Raw genomic sequence first — 19,856 nt, 5'->3', positions numbered from 1 at the left:
ACTGCTCCTCTCACCCTGAATGCGTGATATTCAAATTCCTGTGGATAAGTCTAGGCTCTACCCTCACCTATCCAAACCAACTGAGGTTAAAACAGGCTGTCTAGCATCCGGGAAAATAGGGAATTCTGCATGAATTTTTAAGCCCTGGAAATATGAATAAATTATTCATGAAATTTTGCTCCAATCAGGAATTTCAAAATCTTTTATTTCTAATTCATTTCACATAAGATTTTGACAGTACAACTCTCATTTTTGGCGTAAAATGTGCTTGTCGTAATTACGTAGCTAATTTGAACGTTTAAAGCTGCATGGAAACGTGGACTGTCAGACAAGAAAGCAGAATTGAAATTTCTAGCTCTCTTGACTCAATTAAGATTAAAAAATACGAAGAATGGAATGCCAGGTGACGGCAGCATCTATTTATTAGTTCGAAGCAGCGTCTTGGCTTGTATTGAATAAATTTCTAAATTCAATGTGTGCTAATTAACCTATTCCTTGTCCTTGTAAATACATAAATATAATATTATTTAAAAGTGTTGAAGTAATTTTGGGTTCTCTAGATTTCATATCTATCGCAGTAATCACGTAAGATTAACCATGACTTTTGTTAAGTATCCCTGGGAAATCAGATGAATTATGCTTTGTGAATTTTTCTGCTTTGATGTGCTGGGCACCCTGTGACACCAACTTCTACACCATCATAAAATTCAAGTTTCTCAAGTATCAAAGTCATAGTAAAACCACCAAAGCTACAGAAAAAAAATCCACAAGCATATCTAGCGCCACTCCATTTTTAAGGGAAATTTTTTGACCCATAAGCCATTTTAAGACCCACATACAAAAGCAAAGCTTGGATACATTTTTAATGGTATGAAATAATTTCACTACTTGAAAGCCTGGTTTTGCACAACCAGTTGGAAACTGGTTTTTGAACTTTTGCATTTCATCCAAACCATGTGCCACTCCCCATTTACGGGAAAACACTTTGTGATGGAATTTTTCGTTTCTGCAGTGTTGGATCTATGTATTTTGTTAACCTGTGTGTTATAGGTGGTGATTTGGGTTACCCCATCCTTCCTCTACAAAAGAACATGCATACATCAAAAACAATCAATTAACCTCGATTGTGTCTCCACTTTTTTTCATTAGTGATATTAAAAATTGTCAATAACCCACCGCTGAGGTTGGAGTGACTTTGCGGCTACATAGCTCTTTTCCCTGTAGAAATGCTTGAGGGAATAGAAATATCTCCAAGTCACACCACATACTTTTTATTTGAAACCATTTTCAAAGGTAAAAATGTAGGTGTTAAAAGATTTCAACAGAGTAAACTATATACATTTAGGTTGGGAAAATTAAACTTTTGAAGGAGTGTGGTATGCTATAAAATGATCCATTACTTAACTGGTTTTGCAACTTGAGTGGATGAGTGATTGACTTGTAAGCGAATGGCCTTTTAAATTTATTTCATAATTTTTCTTTTATTTAAATGTTTATATTACTTTCAGGTGGCACCCCTTTGGGCATGTACAAGAAATTTATCGAGTTCCACAAAAAGGGGCTCATATCATTCAAGTACTTGAAGACATTCAACATGGATGAATATGTTGGTGAGTACATACATATTTTTAATTGTTATGTGATAAATATAATGTGTGTGATGCATAAGCTGTACACACTTGCACGCAGCACATGGCATGACGTGTTTACAAATAGTTTATGGGTTGATTTTGACAGGGGTAATGACAGAAAAGGAATAGGTGCTGAGAGATTTAATCCCTCAAAGATGTCTATCAAACACAGTTACATCATGAACGACTTCAATATTTCCTGAGAACAACAGAACATATATATATATATATATGAAGGAGTTTACACTTCAGCCTTTGGTGGTGCTGTTTTATGTGGTTCTTGGCGTAACACTACTCACCTTTTGTTTCATGTTACCGTAGGTTATAGAAACACAATTATGAAATAACATGCACAAAATTACTTTTACACTTTTCTATTCAAAACATCACAAAGGAAGACTAATTGGGCCCAATTTACAATCGGACGTTATAACAAATAGATTGTATAACTTCCCTATCTATTCCAATGGGCTTTTAACTCTTCCCATTTTCCTTGCGTATTTATAATAATGATTTAAGTTCCACTTATCGGGTTCACTTCTCCACGACTCCACTCAAACTCTGCCGGATGTTTCAATGCTGCACAACTCCACTCACTGCCGGATATCTTCCTCCACAATCCCTTTCTCGAACTCTCTCCACCATTTTTATTTGCACATCCTTTCTTCTATCGGTTCTCTCTGGTGGACGCCTCCTTTTCCTAAGTGTCCAGTACTTTTTTTCTGCCAGCCTTTTAGAACACATCTTTTTCGTATCTCTCTCAACACACGACTCCCGTTAGTTTTTTCTCGTGTCCCTAGCTACTATTGTTACCTCCTCACTACAATTGTTAATTTATTTATGGTAATAAATTACATGGCGGTTTGTTTACATTGGTTTGAATATCATTGCAATTTTTATTACTATCATTTAATTTTAATACCCACTTTAGCCAGTAGTTCTTACACAAAGAAAACATTCTTTCTAAAAAATACCATAAAAGTTCTGAAAAAAAAAATCCTGTGACACATTCAAAGCAATACTTCATATGTACATGTTAAAGAAACTATGACAATGCCATTCATTGGCACAAAATACTTGTTTTCATTTGGGCAGGGGTTTAGTTGGAACATCGGCTATCATTTCTTGAGTTGAGTTGCACAAAGAAAGTACGTTATCTTTTGGCTTTTCCCGAATAAATGGGCTCACTATCACTGAAATAGATGAATCTCTCATCTGTCAGAAATAGGAGACTTTTCAAATCGTCTTCACCTTTCACAACATCAAGTTTTTGTTGGCTTCTCACTTGAACCAATCAATACAGTCATAAGATATTGATGATGCCTTCTCTGTAGCTTCAGCCAAGGCAATGCACTCTGCCTCATTCAAAGAAGTGCCTGCTGTGTTCTGCTCCCGTGTAATCTGTGGCAAACCATTGCAAACTGTGCATTGCATGACTGTGCAAAAAAATTAAGTGAGTGCCAGTCTTTGTATACTCAATGCCCAGATTTAGTGTCCCTTTATGTGTCCCTTGAGGTACCCTTTTGGCCGCAATCTCCTCACCATGGTGATTCCCCCCACCCTAAGCCCTCACATACTCACCAAGCCTTCGATGATGGTTTCTACGTGTTTGGGTTAGATAGGCGGATCTAGGGGGGAAGGGGTCAGGGGTGCACGTGCTCCCCCCAGACTCTTCAAAATTATGCAACATTTTTACTACAGTCCCATTATTATTGCGCTTGTTTTGTATTACGAGGTACCCTTGTGCCCCCCAGAACAAAATCCTGTATACAGCCTTGCTTGTGCCCTCCCCAGAAAGAAATCCTGGATCCCCCCTGTTGGGATAATGATTATGTTGGTTTATGAATATCAAATTCAGGGAGACTTTGGATGCATTTGATGCTCTTGCATGCATGGATGAAGCTCCATGAAGCGTGCAATGTGTACATGGATTTGTCTTAAGTGAGGGATATTTGTAAATGTCTGTATTAAATGTAAATAGCAACCGACAGAACTTTGAAGCCACATAAGGCCTTCATAGAATTGGTGGTATGGTATATAATCCCTCAAAGTGGACTGTCAAACACAGTTACCTCATGAACAACTTCAATATTCCCTGAGGACAACAGAGCGTATCTATACAACTGAGTTTACTCTTCAGCCATTCGTAATGGTGTTTTTTGTGGTGGCCACATATTAAGCAACCCTATTGGAAATTTCTTATAAGTCTTAGAGAAATTCTTATAAGAATTCTGTAAGACTTATAGATTTCTATTGAAATTGATAAAACAAATACATACGAGAAATGTTTATTTAAGATACCAGAGAGAATGACCTCTACATGCAGATTTGGATAGATAATGAAAGAAATAGATGAAGTAAAATGGAATTTGATGCCATTTGGAGAAAAGGATACATGGAATATGGCTAACAATTAGTGCAAGATTTAGGGAAATTAATAGGAATCCCAGAAACACTGATTGAGAATAATATTTGATGTATTTTCCATAAAATAATATTGTGCAGATGTTATTTAGGTTTACTCATACATATTCATTCTCATTCTCTTCAGAGACGACTAAATCACTCACTTTGTCCATTGAAACACTGTTTTCATTAAAACTTCCACTTATACTAGATATGCCACAATCTGAAAAATATACTTGTCTATCTAAATTAATGATGAAAAGTTTAAAATTCCACGAAACTGTCTGTTTAAGGTAACATGATTTTAGGGTTGCCAGTTTTGTAAGACTTACCAAATGAGGTCAATGCCTTATTTTTGTTAGAAGCACACGACTTATTTTATTAAGCTGCTATCACAAAAACATGGTGAATGATTAACACTTAACATATAAAAGCAATACCTAGCAACCTAAAAACCAAACAAGGTTGCCATGGGGACCGTATCCTGCAACGTATGCAATCGTAGTATACATCATGCTTATTCATGGCCCATATCAAACTTCCATCGGTTAAGTAATCTATAGACTCGAAACAGACAGATTTTATAAGTCCACAATTTTTCGTGTGCTCTCAGGGGTATATATTAACACATTCAATGCGGATGATATTTTCACCGAAACCTCCAGTGACGGATGGGTGATTTTCCTTCATAACGGTGGTCTTGGAAGTAATACAACAGAATTTGCAATTTTTTTGTTTCTATTTCAAGCAATTTGTAAAAAACCCTAATGACATACATGTATGCCACCCGTCACCAGTAATTGACAATTCACGCAACCCGCATTACACACATGCAATTTTCCTTGTATGAAGGAGTGAACTTTTCATATTTCCGTTTATAATACTTCTTCTACCATTGATTCCTTAGGTTAATGGCGGAAATATCTTGGAATTAGTCTTTACGTGTATTTTTTTTGTTTCAACGGCCGTAGATTTAATTTTTTCAAGTCACAGAAGTAGAACACACAATGAACGGCAAGAAAAATATAAATTTATGGGATAAACAATTTTTTAATCTATGTTACCTCAGAGTTATTGCAAAATTGAAACATTTCAATAAAAATTCTCACAAATTTTTATGATATATTTGAAAGCAAGGCCTTAGACAGAGCCCTGGTTTTCTTCACATTCTGGGCAAATTGCAGTCACTGTCCTATGGATGCCTTCACGGTTAGCGGAGAAATGAAGAGCGTGCATCATTCCTAAAAACCTATCACGGCACATTTTCTCCCGAATATCGGTACTCACACTAATTCTGACCTCCAATCGTTAGAAATCGTGTTAACCCTAATTGCGCCCATGTGGAGAAGAAGGCCCAGTGAAGTTTCCAGTTCTCCCTGTCCAACAGCTTCCAATCCAGTATGCCCTTAGTGAAGGCCCTTGGTGAAGGATTTCGGAGGAAAATGCTTTCTGCATTTTTCTCCGTCTATGAGAGGATTATTTCAAAGAAAATATCATTGGCAAGTTGAAATAATCTCTGGGAGTGCCGCTGGTAGGGAGGGACTCCAACCTTGAGCCTTAAAAATTATCCAGCAAAATAGTACAATTTGTGTAATGGAGTGTTGCGTATGTGATTAATACCTTAGTTTTTATGAAAATTAAGACTGTATCTGTACCTAACACTAGAATGTATTAATGACCTACAAAATGAAAACACCATAATGATCAGAGGACATGTAATTGATGCGGAGCAATGACTGAGAAAATATGCCGTAAAATTAGGAAAAAAACCCAAATTATGTAAAAAAACATAATTTGCAATAATATTTTAAAATTATTAATAAAGTATAAAATACGACCTTTTGGACCGCATGGAAACATTTTGGAATAAAATAGTAAGTTTTGAGACGGGAATACACGTTATTAACAAAAACTAAGTCTGATAATAATTTTTGTGGTTGCACATAAGATATGAATAAACTAAAAAATAAGATAAAAATACTATTTCAAGGGAATAAATAATGGTTAAACGCCGTAATGCTTAAAATAGCTCTGAGTCTATTCTTTTCCGCAATTTCGTTTACAAAGCTAAGGAAACAAATAAACGAGTAAAAAAATACAGACCAATACTGTAGATAATGTAATGCAGTGTTGCATACGCCATTAATATGTTATTTTTTTATGAAAAGGAAGAAAATCTGCAACTAACCCAACACGTATGAATAACGCAGAAAATGAAATAAAATCGAAATGAATAGAGGATTGGTAATTGACCTAGGGAAACGAATGAGAAAATATGCAGTAAAAGTAGGAAAAAGACCCAAAAAAAATCACCCAGGATAAACGTAATTTGCATTAATAAAAAATGTTCCTAGCAAAAGAAATTCAAATATAACATCATTAACTGAAGCACCGCACTAAGATCAATTTTTTATAATGTAGTGAGTACTAAACGGGGATAAATATCTTTAATAAAAAAGTTAGTCTAATCATAATTTTTGTGATAGCACATAAAATATGAATAAATTAAAAATGAAGGTAAAAAACAAATAAAAAAAAATAATCCATACGTAAGACATGATTATGATATTTACGATAAGAATGATGAAAAAGAGACGAAGGAAATGAAAAGAAAAATCTCAACCTGCCAAATTGTTCCAAAAACAGCAGTAAAGTAAACAAAAAAACACTAAAAATGAAGGAACACATAGAACTAGAAACGGACACTTCCGCAATGGTGTAAGGTCACTCCCGAACTGCGGGAGGGTGAAAAAGTAACGCTAGGCGCCCTCGGAGCACCCTAGTGACCAGTGGAAAAACGTACTCCCGAAGACATACATTTACCTATGTCATCCGCCTGAGTGGAAAAGCCCTCATGACATATATATATGTCATCCGCACTGAATGTGTTAACAAGTCTCATAAAAAGAAGCCTCCACTTCTTGGAACCATTTATGTCAAATACCATGCTGAAAACGCCAATAAATTAGCAGAACAATACTTAACAAAGAGTTATACATTATTTCCAAAAAAATTTATAAAAATTTCTTAAATAATTATCAATTGCCAACATGAGTTATGGTGACCGGATAAAAACCTGAAAGTTATGCGACACGCGCAACATTCTTATAGAATTCTATAAGAAATGCAAAGTTCTTATAAGAATTTCTGTAAGACCTATAGAATCCTATAAGAATTCTGTAAGACTTATAGAATCCTATCAGAATTCTGTAAGACATGTAAGAAATTTCCAATAGGGAAGGTGTGTTGGTAGATGATTATAAGGCCCTATCTGGTGCTCACTCAAATTTTTCGATGCAGAGAATCTGAGAGCATAGCTCCCTCTGCTCATGTGTTGAGCTATAGAGCTCATTCCCCTGAATGCACCCAATGTTCATTCTGTAATAATGCTAGTTTGAAGAAAAACAATAATAATAAATAAATATTTTTATACTATTAACTAGTGATGGGTCGGTTCGATTCCTCGATTCTTCGATTCCTCGATTCTCGGCCAAGAACCGGAATCGAAAATGAGTACTTGCCAAGGTGAAAAATCGATTCCGATTCCAGTAGTGCTTGAAAGCACAAATTTATATACGACCGCGTTTCCAACAGTCATTTGAATTTTTGCGCCACGTAATCGTAATAACAAAAATACGTCTTCTAGGGATGCGCGAGTACTCAAAAATTCGAATCGAGTATTTGATATTCGACTCGAGCGTTTCGAGTAGCATTACGAATGTCGAGTCGAGTAGTTAAGGTTACAGAGCTTTCGAGGCTAGTAGGTCCAGCAATCTGCCGACAGGAAACGCTATCATGAAACTCATGTAATAATACAGTTTTTAAAGCCGATAAGTCATTCTAATGCCTTGACCTGGTAGTTTCAGTTTGCCGAATACACTATAGTTGTCGACGTGGGCGCCGAATACCTTTACGTCAGTTGCGGCGGCCGATCGTCTTCCAACCCCGCGCATACTGGTCCGAAATCGGAAAAAGCTGGAATAAAGTCCAAAATGACCTTTTTGGGGATAGAGACTTGAAAATTAGCGTGAATACTCATAAATCATTACCAAATATACATTTATATGCATTTTACATAAATACGACCCTTTAGTGAGATACAGTGGCCCAAACATGACCAATTTTTCAATGCCACGCGAGATATCATTTTTCCTCAAAAAATCTTTGAATTTATCCAGGTGGTGTTGCGTTTTATTGAGTTTTATGGAATAATAAACGCAATATTCCTTTGACCTGGTGCGTTGCCTATACTTTCGATGACTTTTGAAGACTTTGGGTCTCATCTGTCTGGATTTACAACGCAAAATGGCCGACCCGTTTTTCACGTGAAATTTGACATGAAGTGGACATTATCTTTGGTTTACGAAAAATATAACTCGAAAAATTTCTCGCGCGTCAAGGCTGAGCTACACGCCGCGGAACTCTAAGGCTCGGTAACTGAGGCCGATTTTTCAAGTTTTTAAACACTTTAGCCTTGAAAATCGTCATTTGAAGCATGGATAATCGTCTTCATTTACTTACAGCACTAAACTGTGGATGTTAAAAAGGATTATGTTTAGATCGACTTGACCATTTAGCGCATTACTCGAGTGAAAATACTAATGATTGGATATTTTTCGGAACCATCCCGCGCATAAGAAATATGGCTCGGGTATTGAATGAAAGTGAAGAGATAAAGTCGGCATGCTTAAGGGAGAGAAAAATGAACTGTTTCCGTGAAAGGCAACAACTGATACCCTTTTTCCCTTTACATCTTCGCCGAGGTGAGTCGCGTGGAAAGGGGAGTATTCACGTCACAAGGCTCTTTTAGCCTTTTTTATTACTGCGTCCATCTGATGTTGTATTCATATGTAGCGTTTAGTTTCTTTCTTTAACTAAATAAAACAGGAGTTTTAAGGTTGATTAAATGACGTGAGAAGTATAGAATTTTCTTTGGCTCTACAAAACTAAAGCTTTGTCCTAAAGTTCGTTCGCTTCGTCCACTTGATTTAAATGAAGATTCAGGATCCATTAAAATCGTTGATATAATTTAAATAAAAATTCCGTTTCCAAAATCTTGCAATTTTGGTGGGAAAGTACTTGCCCAGTGACACAAGTGTGTACCAAAAGACAATTTTCTGCAGGCAGTAATACTGTAACATGGAGACGTCAAAACCTGCAGGCTGAGCGTGTAGAATAATTGGTTTTTCTGCTTGAGAATTTGAAAGGGCCAAATATTACATGATTCATATACGTAGTTTGTATTCTTTATTATAGCTGTGAAAATGACTGTACTCAGGGCTCTCCCTTGCAGTTAGGATACATTTATATGGTCGACATATTACTTGGGGTTAATTAATTTCAATTGTGCCAACGGAACTATTTAAGACACATTCATTTTCATTCATATCTTACTTCTGACAATAACCATCAACAATCCTCATTATATTTTCCTTCTTATATTAGGCTAGACATTCATCATAGAAAACCGGAGTAGAATATATTGTAGTATGCATTGCTGTATTGCCTGGTTCAGAAATTCTCATACTCGACTCGATACTCGCGAGTAATTTTCAACTCGACTCGAGATCAAAAAGTGCTACTTGCCCATCCCTATTATATTCCGAAGGAGCAAATGCAGACTAGGAAGCCTGTGACAGGTATATGGTCAAGATACAGTGATGCATTTGGAAAAGTACTCAAAGTCACCATAGCAAACACTGTTGAAGCTGAAGTGGAATCTTAGTTATTAGAGATGAATGCATCACCAAATTCCTTCCCTGGGAAATACTGGAAGACTTGTATCTCCTATCCAAGGCTGAAAGTATTAGCAAAGAGGTTTCTTGCCATACCGCCATCCACTGTGATAAGAGAAAGACTTTTTAGTTCGGCAGGAAAAATATGTGATGTAAAACGAAACAGGCTTTATCCTGACGGAGTGAAGATGCTTTGCTTTCTCAGCAAAAATTTAAAGTCTGTTAAAGGAGACTAAATTTGTGAGACATTATTGATAATGATAAGATATTTTCAATAAAAGATAGATATTAAAGGAGATACTTTTATTTTAAATTTAAACATGAGTGCTAATATTCTAAAGTAATACCTATAAGGTAACACTACTTTTCAGGTACGTTCTGTTTTGAAATATAGCAATTGTATTTTAATTACATAGTGATGATATGAAAGATGCTTTTGTCAACTGATTCTTTCACAGAGTAGTATTTTTTAAAGTTGCCTTGTTGCCTGGAATTAAGTGATATTTTTCTTGGAGCCTATGGTGTCAGAATCGATGGAATCGGTATCGGTAGAATCGGAATCGAAATGTAAGAATCGGAATCGGGATCGGAATCGATAAAATTTTGGAATCGACCCATCACTACTATTAACCAAAGGGTTCACTTTAAGTAGGATTGTTTCAAGTTTCAGTTTTTTGTATGCTTGACTCTTGTAAAAGTTTAGTAAATATGTACCTCATTTATGTTATGTTATGTTAATTGCTAGACATAGGTTTGTTAATGGTTGGAATGGAAAGGTATTTGTAGTTGTTTTGGATTGAATTTTGTAATTTTTTTAAAGCCATAGCAGTGATGTTAGGGCATTTTCAGAAGTGCTAATAATCGAGATAGTATGATTTTGGGTTCACTTGATGATGAATTACAATTATCTCATGCGACAATATACCGACTACCTCCAACAGAGAAGAAATCTAGTCGTCATTGCAGAGTTAAAAAAATGAACATCAAAGTTTTCAGTATTTAGCTGTCCTAAGATCAAATTACAGCACTGTGAATAGATGAGGAACATCAACCAATTACACTCATGAGACATGTCCCAAAAAAAACACGAAAAATTCATAGATGACTCCACTCCTTAGTAGTCATTTAAAGAAAAAAGAGCTTTTCAAGTAAAAATCCTACATTGTTCTTATAAAAACAACATTAGTCTGCAATGCTTTCAACCCAGAGGGCAATCTTTTGTACAGTATTAAACCCATATATTCAGGACACAAGGAAGCCCCTTTGGTTCTAACAAATGGTGTGTACGAATTAACATTACCTCTGGTACCATCATTACGAATATCTGAATTTTCAGTGAAAGAAAACTAATTGCACCTAACACTGGTTACTAAGGTAATAGGTAAATCATAGTTCCCATAGTACTGTAGTCATTGACTGTTAGATAGCTTCTCCATTGGAGGTACGTACATACTTTGTAAATTATTACATAAGATTGTTGCTCTTGGAGTGCACTTGAAATCAAGTGATCTTGATAATTAAGCGCTTTTGAACGGAGTCTTAGAATACCCACTTGATTATGCTAATATTTTACTAGGGTGTTTAATAACTTCTCTGCATGTTCCCTCTCATTCTGAAGGTATCGGCCCTGATGGCCACATAGCTTTCAATGAGCCTGGATCATCGTTGGTGTCAAGGACTCGCGTGAAAACACTGGCGCAGGACACCCTGGAGGCAAATGCTCGTTTTTTTGATAATGATGTCTCAAAGGTCCCAAAGCAAGCGTTGACTGTGGGAGTTGGAACTGTGATGGATGCCAGAGAGGTATGTAATGATATTTCTTGATCTGATGGTTAAAAAATTTTAAATGGAACATAATCATGAAGAAATATGGAAACATAAATTACATTTCTACTGAATTAAGACACACTTAAAGTATAACACTGAACCCATTTCTTACCAGCGTTGAGTGAACGCAATACAAATTTTGCTATTTTTATCTACGTATTTGTTGTTAGTACATGGTTCATATTTTTAACATACATAGTTCAATGCTTTTTAAAATGCAATGAATTTTTCTTTTTAAGATATTTAATATCTTTTGTTACTACAATAACATTTACATTTAATGGCAAGTCGTTATTTTAGGTTATCTTCAAAGTTTACATATTATGGAAAGTCTGAGGTTCTTCATGATTATACATATCTCTCTACAAATGCAATGATGCATTTGTATTCCAGGCCACTGCAACAAATTGGGTGAAATTGACTATGTGGCTTTCAAATTATTTTAGAATAAACAAAGTGTTGCATTACGTAACATTGGGAGGACTCCAGTAATCCAGGGCCATGGTGCACTGCTGTGGGAGTCGTTAAGAATATTTAATTTCGGGCTGAAATATAAAATTATTTTCAAGAATATGCTACATTTTTATGGCAAAACTTCAGGTGGTTGCACAATATTTTAGTCCTACATTTACATCTGCATTAGTGCTGGAGTGTCTGTACGAGGATGTTTCGCAAGTGGTGACTTTTCACCAAGTGGTGATTGTATTTGATATTTCTAATTTCACACATGGAGCAAGATTTAATCAGCGTTTACTCATGATATAGTGGGAATTTACTGTGACCTAAACATAAAAGATGCATAAAAACTATACCATATACGTAGTCGTCCAAAAAATAAAATGATTTCTGTGAACGTCTGCAGTTCCAAGATACACTGGCATCTTAAGATGAGAACGATAGAAATAGGAGGGATCGCATTATCGCACTATTTTCTGAGAATTTCATGCACACTTGCAGCTGACGATAATGAGCTGGTGAGGATCCAAATGAAGGCACAGGTCATTTGGAGAGAAATTGTTTTGAGAAGTATGAAGGATGAAGAATGCACTAGGGTTCCAAGAAATATATTTATTGGCACATATATTATTTCAGGTAATGGCTCAAAGGGATAGGTTGAACACTATATATTAAGGTTTATAGAAGGGGCGATGTTCTGTTCCTTCTCCTTTTACTATATCTGTGTTTCTCTGTTGTACGATCTTTCTCTCCAAATGACCTGAACCCACGTTTGCAGTCTAAGGTGCTCACTTTCGTCAGTGATCAGAGTGCGTGAAACTCTCAGAAAATGTTGTGATAGCGAGGTCTTCCTTCCATTCTGATGTTTAGTGGCTATCACACCTTCCATTACAAAAAAGTATTGCAGGAGTAAGGACAGTGATAAAGGTATGGACGTATCTTAGAAAACTTATCCCCCTTATCCTAACTTCTGTTATCTGCCAGGCACAAGAGCATTTTAGTCTAAAAAAAAATGGTTCCGGAACATTATTTCACGTACAAAAAGAGTGCATTAATCTTTGTCCGTTGGAATGATAGTTCATAAATAGCAGTAGGAAAAAAATGATGGTACATTGGAGCCATTTGTGAATTTGGAGTTGCGATTGAATAAACCATCAGTCAGGTAGATTTTTGTTCAGAAATAGTGTTATGTCTCCTCAAGAAAGAAGAAAAAAATGAAGGTGCACCCACCATTATAGTCTCTGTTAAATCAATAATATGCATTGTAAACTCTCATATTTATTCAAAGTTAAATTTTGTAAATCAAATTTCTTTCATTTGGGTGTTAGGAACACCTCATGCAAGTTACTGATTGTAAATCATGAGCTTGTGATGCTGGGTTGAGGCAGCTGGTATAGTTCCTCTGGTATCTTCCCTCTGCCTTCCTGTTGACCAGCGTCCAATCTCTCTTTGTCCATTGCCTGGCTTTTTCTCTTGTTGATTGGCTGCGTTGTCTCCTGCCTGGCTGCGATGAACTGACTGTGTTCAGAAATATTAGAAAGATGAAAGCCAACTCATTTTTTGAAACAATGGCATCATTACAAAATATCACACTGATGCAAGCTGGAGGAAAGTTTTTGCATCCAAGTACATACTCTCATTAATGTTTTTACAATGATGTGGTCCGAGGATTGTGCCTAGAGCTCAGAGTATGCATTGCAAATCTTTTGACACTTTTTATAGTGGTGCCACTTCATTAATTAGGCTCTATAAACATAAATAATAACCTTTACCCTCCAAAAATGTATTGATACCTATTTTCATCAAATTCTGAGTGGTAAAAGGTCAATCCTAGTACAAGTAGGTGTGGAATGACTCTCATATAATTTTATGGATCAAGAAAATAATATCGATAATCTACATTAAACTTGTGAAATAGTGGTTCATATATAGACTTTATATTCAAGCTGGAGATTTTTGAAAGATTAGCCCTCTAAAACCTCCAAAAGTTTTGTTTGAATTATACATTTTGAATGCTATGGGCATTCTTGTTATTTTCCTAACTCTGTGCTTTGCCCACTTGTGTTTTGGATAGGTAATGGTCCTTATTTCTGGAGCACACAAGGTGTTTGCGCTGTACAAGGCTATTGAGGAGGGGGTGAATCACATGTGGACTGTGTCGGCATTCCAACAGCACCCCCTGTAATGACTAAGCTCGTTCACGGTCGCAGCTTGAGTGGTTCAGGAACGCTACTTCCCGTTTATTGGCGCCAAAACAATTGCGCAACAAAATGCACTTTTACACATATAAGCAATACAATATAAAACACAAATATATTACAATCCTCCCCTTCCAATAAGGGATAAGTTTGCATTAACAATACTAGGTATACACATACTGAATAATGTTAACCCAATCTTGAAGATGTAATTTTACAAATACAAGAAAATAACTCAATAGATTTACATGTCTAAACAATATTACCTCCCTTTAAAAGAATGCACATTTACAAATCAAAAATAACTCTTTCCTTTCTCCGCCTCAGTGGGTACTTCCTATTTTCCCTCCCCTTGTCAGTCTCCACCCTACATGTTCCCATGTCAGGTGTCTCTCCCCTGGAAAGTGGTTCCCAAAACCCAGTGGTTTCCTCTTCCTCTGGTGCTTCAGTGGTTCTGCTCTCCACTACCGGTTCCCTTTCCGTTGATTCCACATCCATCCCTGCTGATTCCAAGCTTCCCCTTGCTCTCAATTGGTTGATGTGCCTGTGGACAAGAACACCCTCATCTGTTAACACAGAGTACAACCTGGATCCTAACACTTCCTTTACAACCCCTGAAGTCCATTTTGTCTGACCATGAGGATACACTTTCACCATCACTCTTTCATTTTTATGCAACACTCTAAGGAATGTTCCACCTTGGGCCATCATTTGCGCACTCTGTTTATTGTTCACAGTGTCTCCAAGGTTTGGTTTCACTAATGATAGTCGAGAATGAATTGTCCTTCCAAACATTAACACACAAGGGGATTCACCTGTAGTTACATGAGGAGTAATCCTGTATTGAAACAGGAAGCGAGGCAAGGCAATGTGCAGGGGTGTTCCCAGCTCCATCAGAGTTTTTACCTTGTTCTTAAAGATTTTGACCATATTTTCAGCCGCCCCATTTGAGGCTGGATGATAGGGAGGAGAAAAGGTGTGCTTGATGCCATTTTGGTCACAGAACTCCTTGAACAGTGCAGAGGTAAAGGGAGAGCCATTATCAGATACAATGAGTTCGGGAAGCCCAAAGGTAGCAAAAATATTCCTTAAATGTAACAAAATTTCTTCCGAGGAACTGTTTTTGATTTCCCTAACCTCCGGCCATTTTGTTGTACTATCAACCAAGATCAAAAACAACTTTCCCAGAAAGGGCCCCGCTAAATCAATGTGCAATCTTTTCCATGGCCTTTCAGGCCACTCCCAGCACTTTACTGGGGCCTTGCTAGGTGCAGGTTTGTTTGCCAGACATGATATGCAGGAATTTGCTAAATTCTCCAAATCTTGGTCCAATTTTGGCCACCAAACATATGACCTTGCTAATGACTTCATTTTAACAATACCCATGTGCCCCGCATGTAGCTCCTTAAGGACCTCCCCCCTTAATTTCCTGGGAATGGATGGTTGCCAAATTGGGAATGAACTTCGAATAATATTCCACCAAGCCCAAGAATGCCCTTAGCTGTGAAGGATTTTGAGGGGAGGGGGACTTTACTATTGCCTTAATCTTTCCATTTGTTGCATGCGGCCCATTGCTGTCTATTTTGTGACCTAAAAATTCTACTGATGTGCACATTAAATTGCATTTCTTGGGATTTACTTTAAAGCCAAAGCTGTTCAACCTTTCCAAGACAGCCACCAAATTCTGAATATGCTCCTCATCGCTTTTACCCGTTACAATTATGTCATCCTGAAAGCATGCAACTCCTGCCCGACCCTGCAAAACCTGATCCATGGTTTTCTGAAAAATAGCCGGAGCCGATGCAATCCCAAACGGTAATCTTGCATATCTAAATAGTCCACGGTGTGTATTGATAGTGCACAGCCTTTGTGAATCCTTTGAAAGGAGGAGTTGCTGGAAAGCTTGCGACAAGTCAATAGTGGAAAACTTCTGCCCCCCTTGCAACTTCAAAAAGAGCTCTTCAACCCTTGGAAGGGGATATCTTTCAATATCCAAATTGGGATTCACCGTTATTTTAAAATCTCCACATATACGAATGTTCCCATCTGCCTTGACAATTGGTACGATGGGTGTCGCCCAATCGCTAAAATCCACTGGATACAGGATCTCCATTTCTAATAGACGATCTAATTCGCTATTTACCTTATCTCTCAAGGCAAAGGCTAATGCGCGGGGTGAGCAAAATACTGGTTTTGCACCTGGTTTAAGGTGCAGTTTCGCCTCGTTACCCTTAAATGATCCCAGACTGCCATCCCAAAGTCCCTTAAACTTTTCCCAAATGTCAGCGACATTACTGCACTGCACTGATTCTATCTTATTAATGGGAGACGGAAAATTTAGTTCCCTGTACCAATCCCTTCCCAAAAGGGGAGGTCCCCCATTGGTTACAACAAACAAATTTAATTTCGCCGTACAACCCTGGTACACAACAAAGACTTCAATGGTGCCTTTGGGTTTAATGATGGTGTTTGAGTACGACCGTAACTTGACTAGAGTGGTTCTCAAGGGCAAATGCGAAAAATGCTTGCGGTAGCATTCCTCTGAGATGGCTGATATTGCTGAACCCGTGTCGATTTCCATACTAATGACGCGAGAGTCCACTATCACTCGGGCAACCCAGGGACCCTCATTCTTATTATGTGAAACCCGTACATGAAATAAGGGCAAATCGTCATCTTTTTCAAATACATAGCCCTTATTGACATTGTGAACCCCCAAGGTGCTATCTGAGGCATAGCTCCCACCTTTACCACTACAAGGAGTTTCAGGGAATACTCTACCACAGAATCTTACGTCCATACCTTCATTACACATCGCCTTAAGATGTCCAACCTTCCTGCAGATGTCGCATCTGTACGAACGGTATCTGCATGCGTTCCTCCTATGTCCTCCTGAACCGCAGCAATAGCATCTTTCCGTCAGGCTGGATCCTCTGGACGGCTCCATGGCTCCCATCCTTGTTTTTGGCCGCGGATGCTCCCGTCCGTCCCGTCTCCGAATCCTGTGGACTCCCAACTCCTCCTCGTCGTCTTGGATAGCATCCGTCATGGCGGCGTCCCGTGCAACAAAATGGACGTCTCGTTCATTTAGCGCTGCCGAACACGCTACGACGTTCTTCGCAGCTTTCTTACGCGAAGAAGCTACTTCAATCGCCTTATCAAAGGACAGGTCCTCGTCCTCCAGGTATAGGGCTTGCACAATGGCCTTATCGCGCAGGCCCAACACAAACTGGTCTCGCAATGCTTGGTCCAGGAACGTTCCAAATTTACAGTATCTGGAGCACTCTCGGAGACCGGCAGAGAACTCAGCGACCGATTCCGCCGCTAGCTGCAACCTCTGGTTGAATTTGTGACGCTCCGCAATGACTGAGCGTTGCGGATTAAAATACTTTCGCAGCTTCGCCGTGATCTCCACATACCCGCAATCGGAGGGCTTTTTGGGCTCGCACAGATTTCTGAGCACCCCGTACGTCTCTTTCCCTATCGACGAAAGTAAGATTGCCCGCTTCTTCACCTCGTAACTGGCTTCTGCTCCCAGATCACACACTATGAAGTACTCTGCCAGCCTCTCCTCGTAGGACTCCCAATCATCCACCCCTAATATGAACTTTTCCATGAAGTTGGGCATCCTCGTCGCCATGTAATGACTAAGCTCGTTCACGGTCGCAGCTTGAGTGGTTCAGGAACGCTACTTCCCGTTTATTGGCGCCAAAACAATTGCGCAACAAAATGCACTTTTACACATATAAGCAATACAATATAAAACACAAATATATTACACCCCCGAACCATCATGATCTGTGATGAAGACACAACGCTGGAGCTTCGAGTTAAGACTGTCAAATATTTCAAGGTATGCTCAAACCCAGTTTCAAACGACGCGTTGACTGTGTTCTCTTATACTTTATGTAATCTTAGGATATGTTGCTTTTGATTTAAGCTTATTTTTCCTTCTATTATGACTCAAAAGTTGTGTGTTTCATTTGACTTATTGTGCACAGGAGTTGTATGCAGTCCATAAAAAGTTGATCGTCGGTGAAGGTTCTGAGCAGATTGAACCTTAAATGGTATTGTAATATGTTCGATCTGCATTTATTTGCAAGCTTGATGACTTTTTGCATTGCCAACATCATCCGCTTTGTCTTGAATTTCTGTTTTTTGTGTTGTTTTGCCCACTCCTAATGCAGCTTTCCCTACGAAGGAGCTTGCTTTGGCATACTACGTCTGTGATACTGTCCACAATCATGCGGATTGACTCATATTAATGTTCCACCAAAGGATATGCTTTGTTTCCAGTGGTTCCCTGTCCTTTTTGGATGTTTTTTTATATGGCAGAGTTGCTGTGATTTTTTTACATAAACAAGTGTCATCTTTAAGTGTGGGGAAAAAAATTAGGAAAAGTCTATGGTGGAAAAATCATTTGCCATTACAGGGCTGATTTGAATTGAGGTACTTATCCTCAATCAGGGGCGCTGACTTATAAAAAATATTGGGGGGGCCCATACAGTGGCGCCGACTCCATGGGGCCTGAGGGGGCCCGAGCCCCCTCAAAGATTCGTTTGGGGGGGCCGAGCCCCCTCAATAATTCAAGAAAATAATTAAGTTATATTGCTTATGCTTTGTGAAATCACAAAAATATATCAGTAATTTTTTTTCCCATGTTTGACGATAGTTACCTTTTAAAAAACATTCAGTAATGAGTTTATACGAATAATTAATACGGTAGAAGGCAGGTTAGCTGAAAACAAGTGGTGTGAATCGTGATAGTGTTTCGGTGCTGCGACACACTTTGAATTTAACCTCTTCCCGGAGCAAGACCTCCGATATGGGCCCCCCCAATATTTTTTATAAGTCGGCGCCCCTGGGCCCATATCGGAGGTCTTTCCCCGGGAAGAGGTTAAATCCAAAGTGTGTTGCAGCACCGAAACACTACCATGATTCACACTACTTGATTCAGTTAACCTGCTTAACCTTATAATTATTTGTTTCAACACACATTGTTGAATTTATTTAAAAGGTAACTATCGTCAAACATGGGAAATAAAAATTAACAATATATTTTTGTGATTTCACAAAGCATAATATAACTTAATTATTTTCTTGAATTATTGAGGGGGCTCCACCCCCCCAAACGAATCTTTGAGGGGGCTCGGGCCCCCTCAAGCCCCATGGAGTCGGCGCCAATGTCCTGAATACTACATGCCAGTTGTCGTACCACTTGAACTAGTGAATTATGTGTAATATTTTGAAGCCTGCCACGTGAACATCAGTGAAATATATATATGAATTGCCTTGAGAAAAAATTCCCAGTCCAGGGGAATTTTTGCTCATCCTAATTCATGTATTCTGAGCTATCTTCTTCCTCTGCAGATTTTCGTTGGCTTTAGAGGAAGATGATTATCTAAGAAAGAAGGAAAGAAGGCAAGGCAATGTGCTTCATATATAGATATGCATCTTTTAGTGATTCAACCCATGGGTTGAATCACTAAAAGATGCGTATGAGCGATTGTTTGCCACTATTTTTTCGTCACAATTGAGTTTTCAACCTCTGGACCGCATTACCAAACTTTTTCTTCCAATTACGTAATTTTCAAAACTCAAGT

The 19,856-nt window shown here is 38.1% G+C and overlaps 2 protein-coding genes across 2 annotated transcripts; both read left to right on the top strand.

The window, feature by feature from the left end:
* The first annotated feature begins 1,226 nt into the window (after window positions 1-1,226).
* Window positions 1,227-13,419, top strand: LOC124162507 (glucosamine-6-phosphate isomerase-like). The gene is made up of 4 exons (XM_046539072.1): window positions 1,227-1,293; window positions 1,509-1,610; window positions 11,391-11,575; window positions 13,384-13,419. The coding sequence occupies exons 1-4, from the start codon at window positions 1,227-1,229 to the stop codon at window positions 13,417-13,419; spliced, it is 390 nt and encodes a 129-aa protein (XP_046395028.1).
* Window positions 13,420-14,117: 698 nt separating this feature from the next.
* On the top strand, window positions 14,118-18,353 carry LOC124161888 (glucosamine-6-phosphate isomerase-like). Its single transcript, XM_046538146.1, has 3 exons — window positions 14,118-14,231; window positions 18,035-18,106; window positions 18,255-18,353. The coding sequence occupies exons 1-3, from the start codon at window positions 14,133-14,135 to the stop codon at window positions 18,315-18,317; spliced, it is 234 nt and encodes a 77-aa protein (XP_046394102.1). The 5' UTR covers window positions 14,118-14,132; the 3' UTR covers window positions 18,318-18,353.
* The last annotated feature ends 1,503 nt before the right edge of the window (window positions 18,354-19,856 follow it).

Source organism: Ischnura elegans, chromosome 7 (genome assembly GCF_921293095.1).
Source record: "Ischnura elegans chromosome 7, ioIscEleg1.1, whole genome shotgun sequence".
Classification (NCBI taxonomy): Eukaryota; Metazoa; Arthropoda; class Insecta; order Odonata; family Coenagrionidae; genus Ischnura; species Ischnura elegans.
This window is presented reverse-complemented; position numbering and strand designations above follow the sequence as displayed.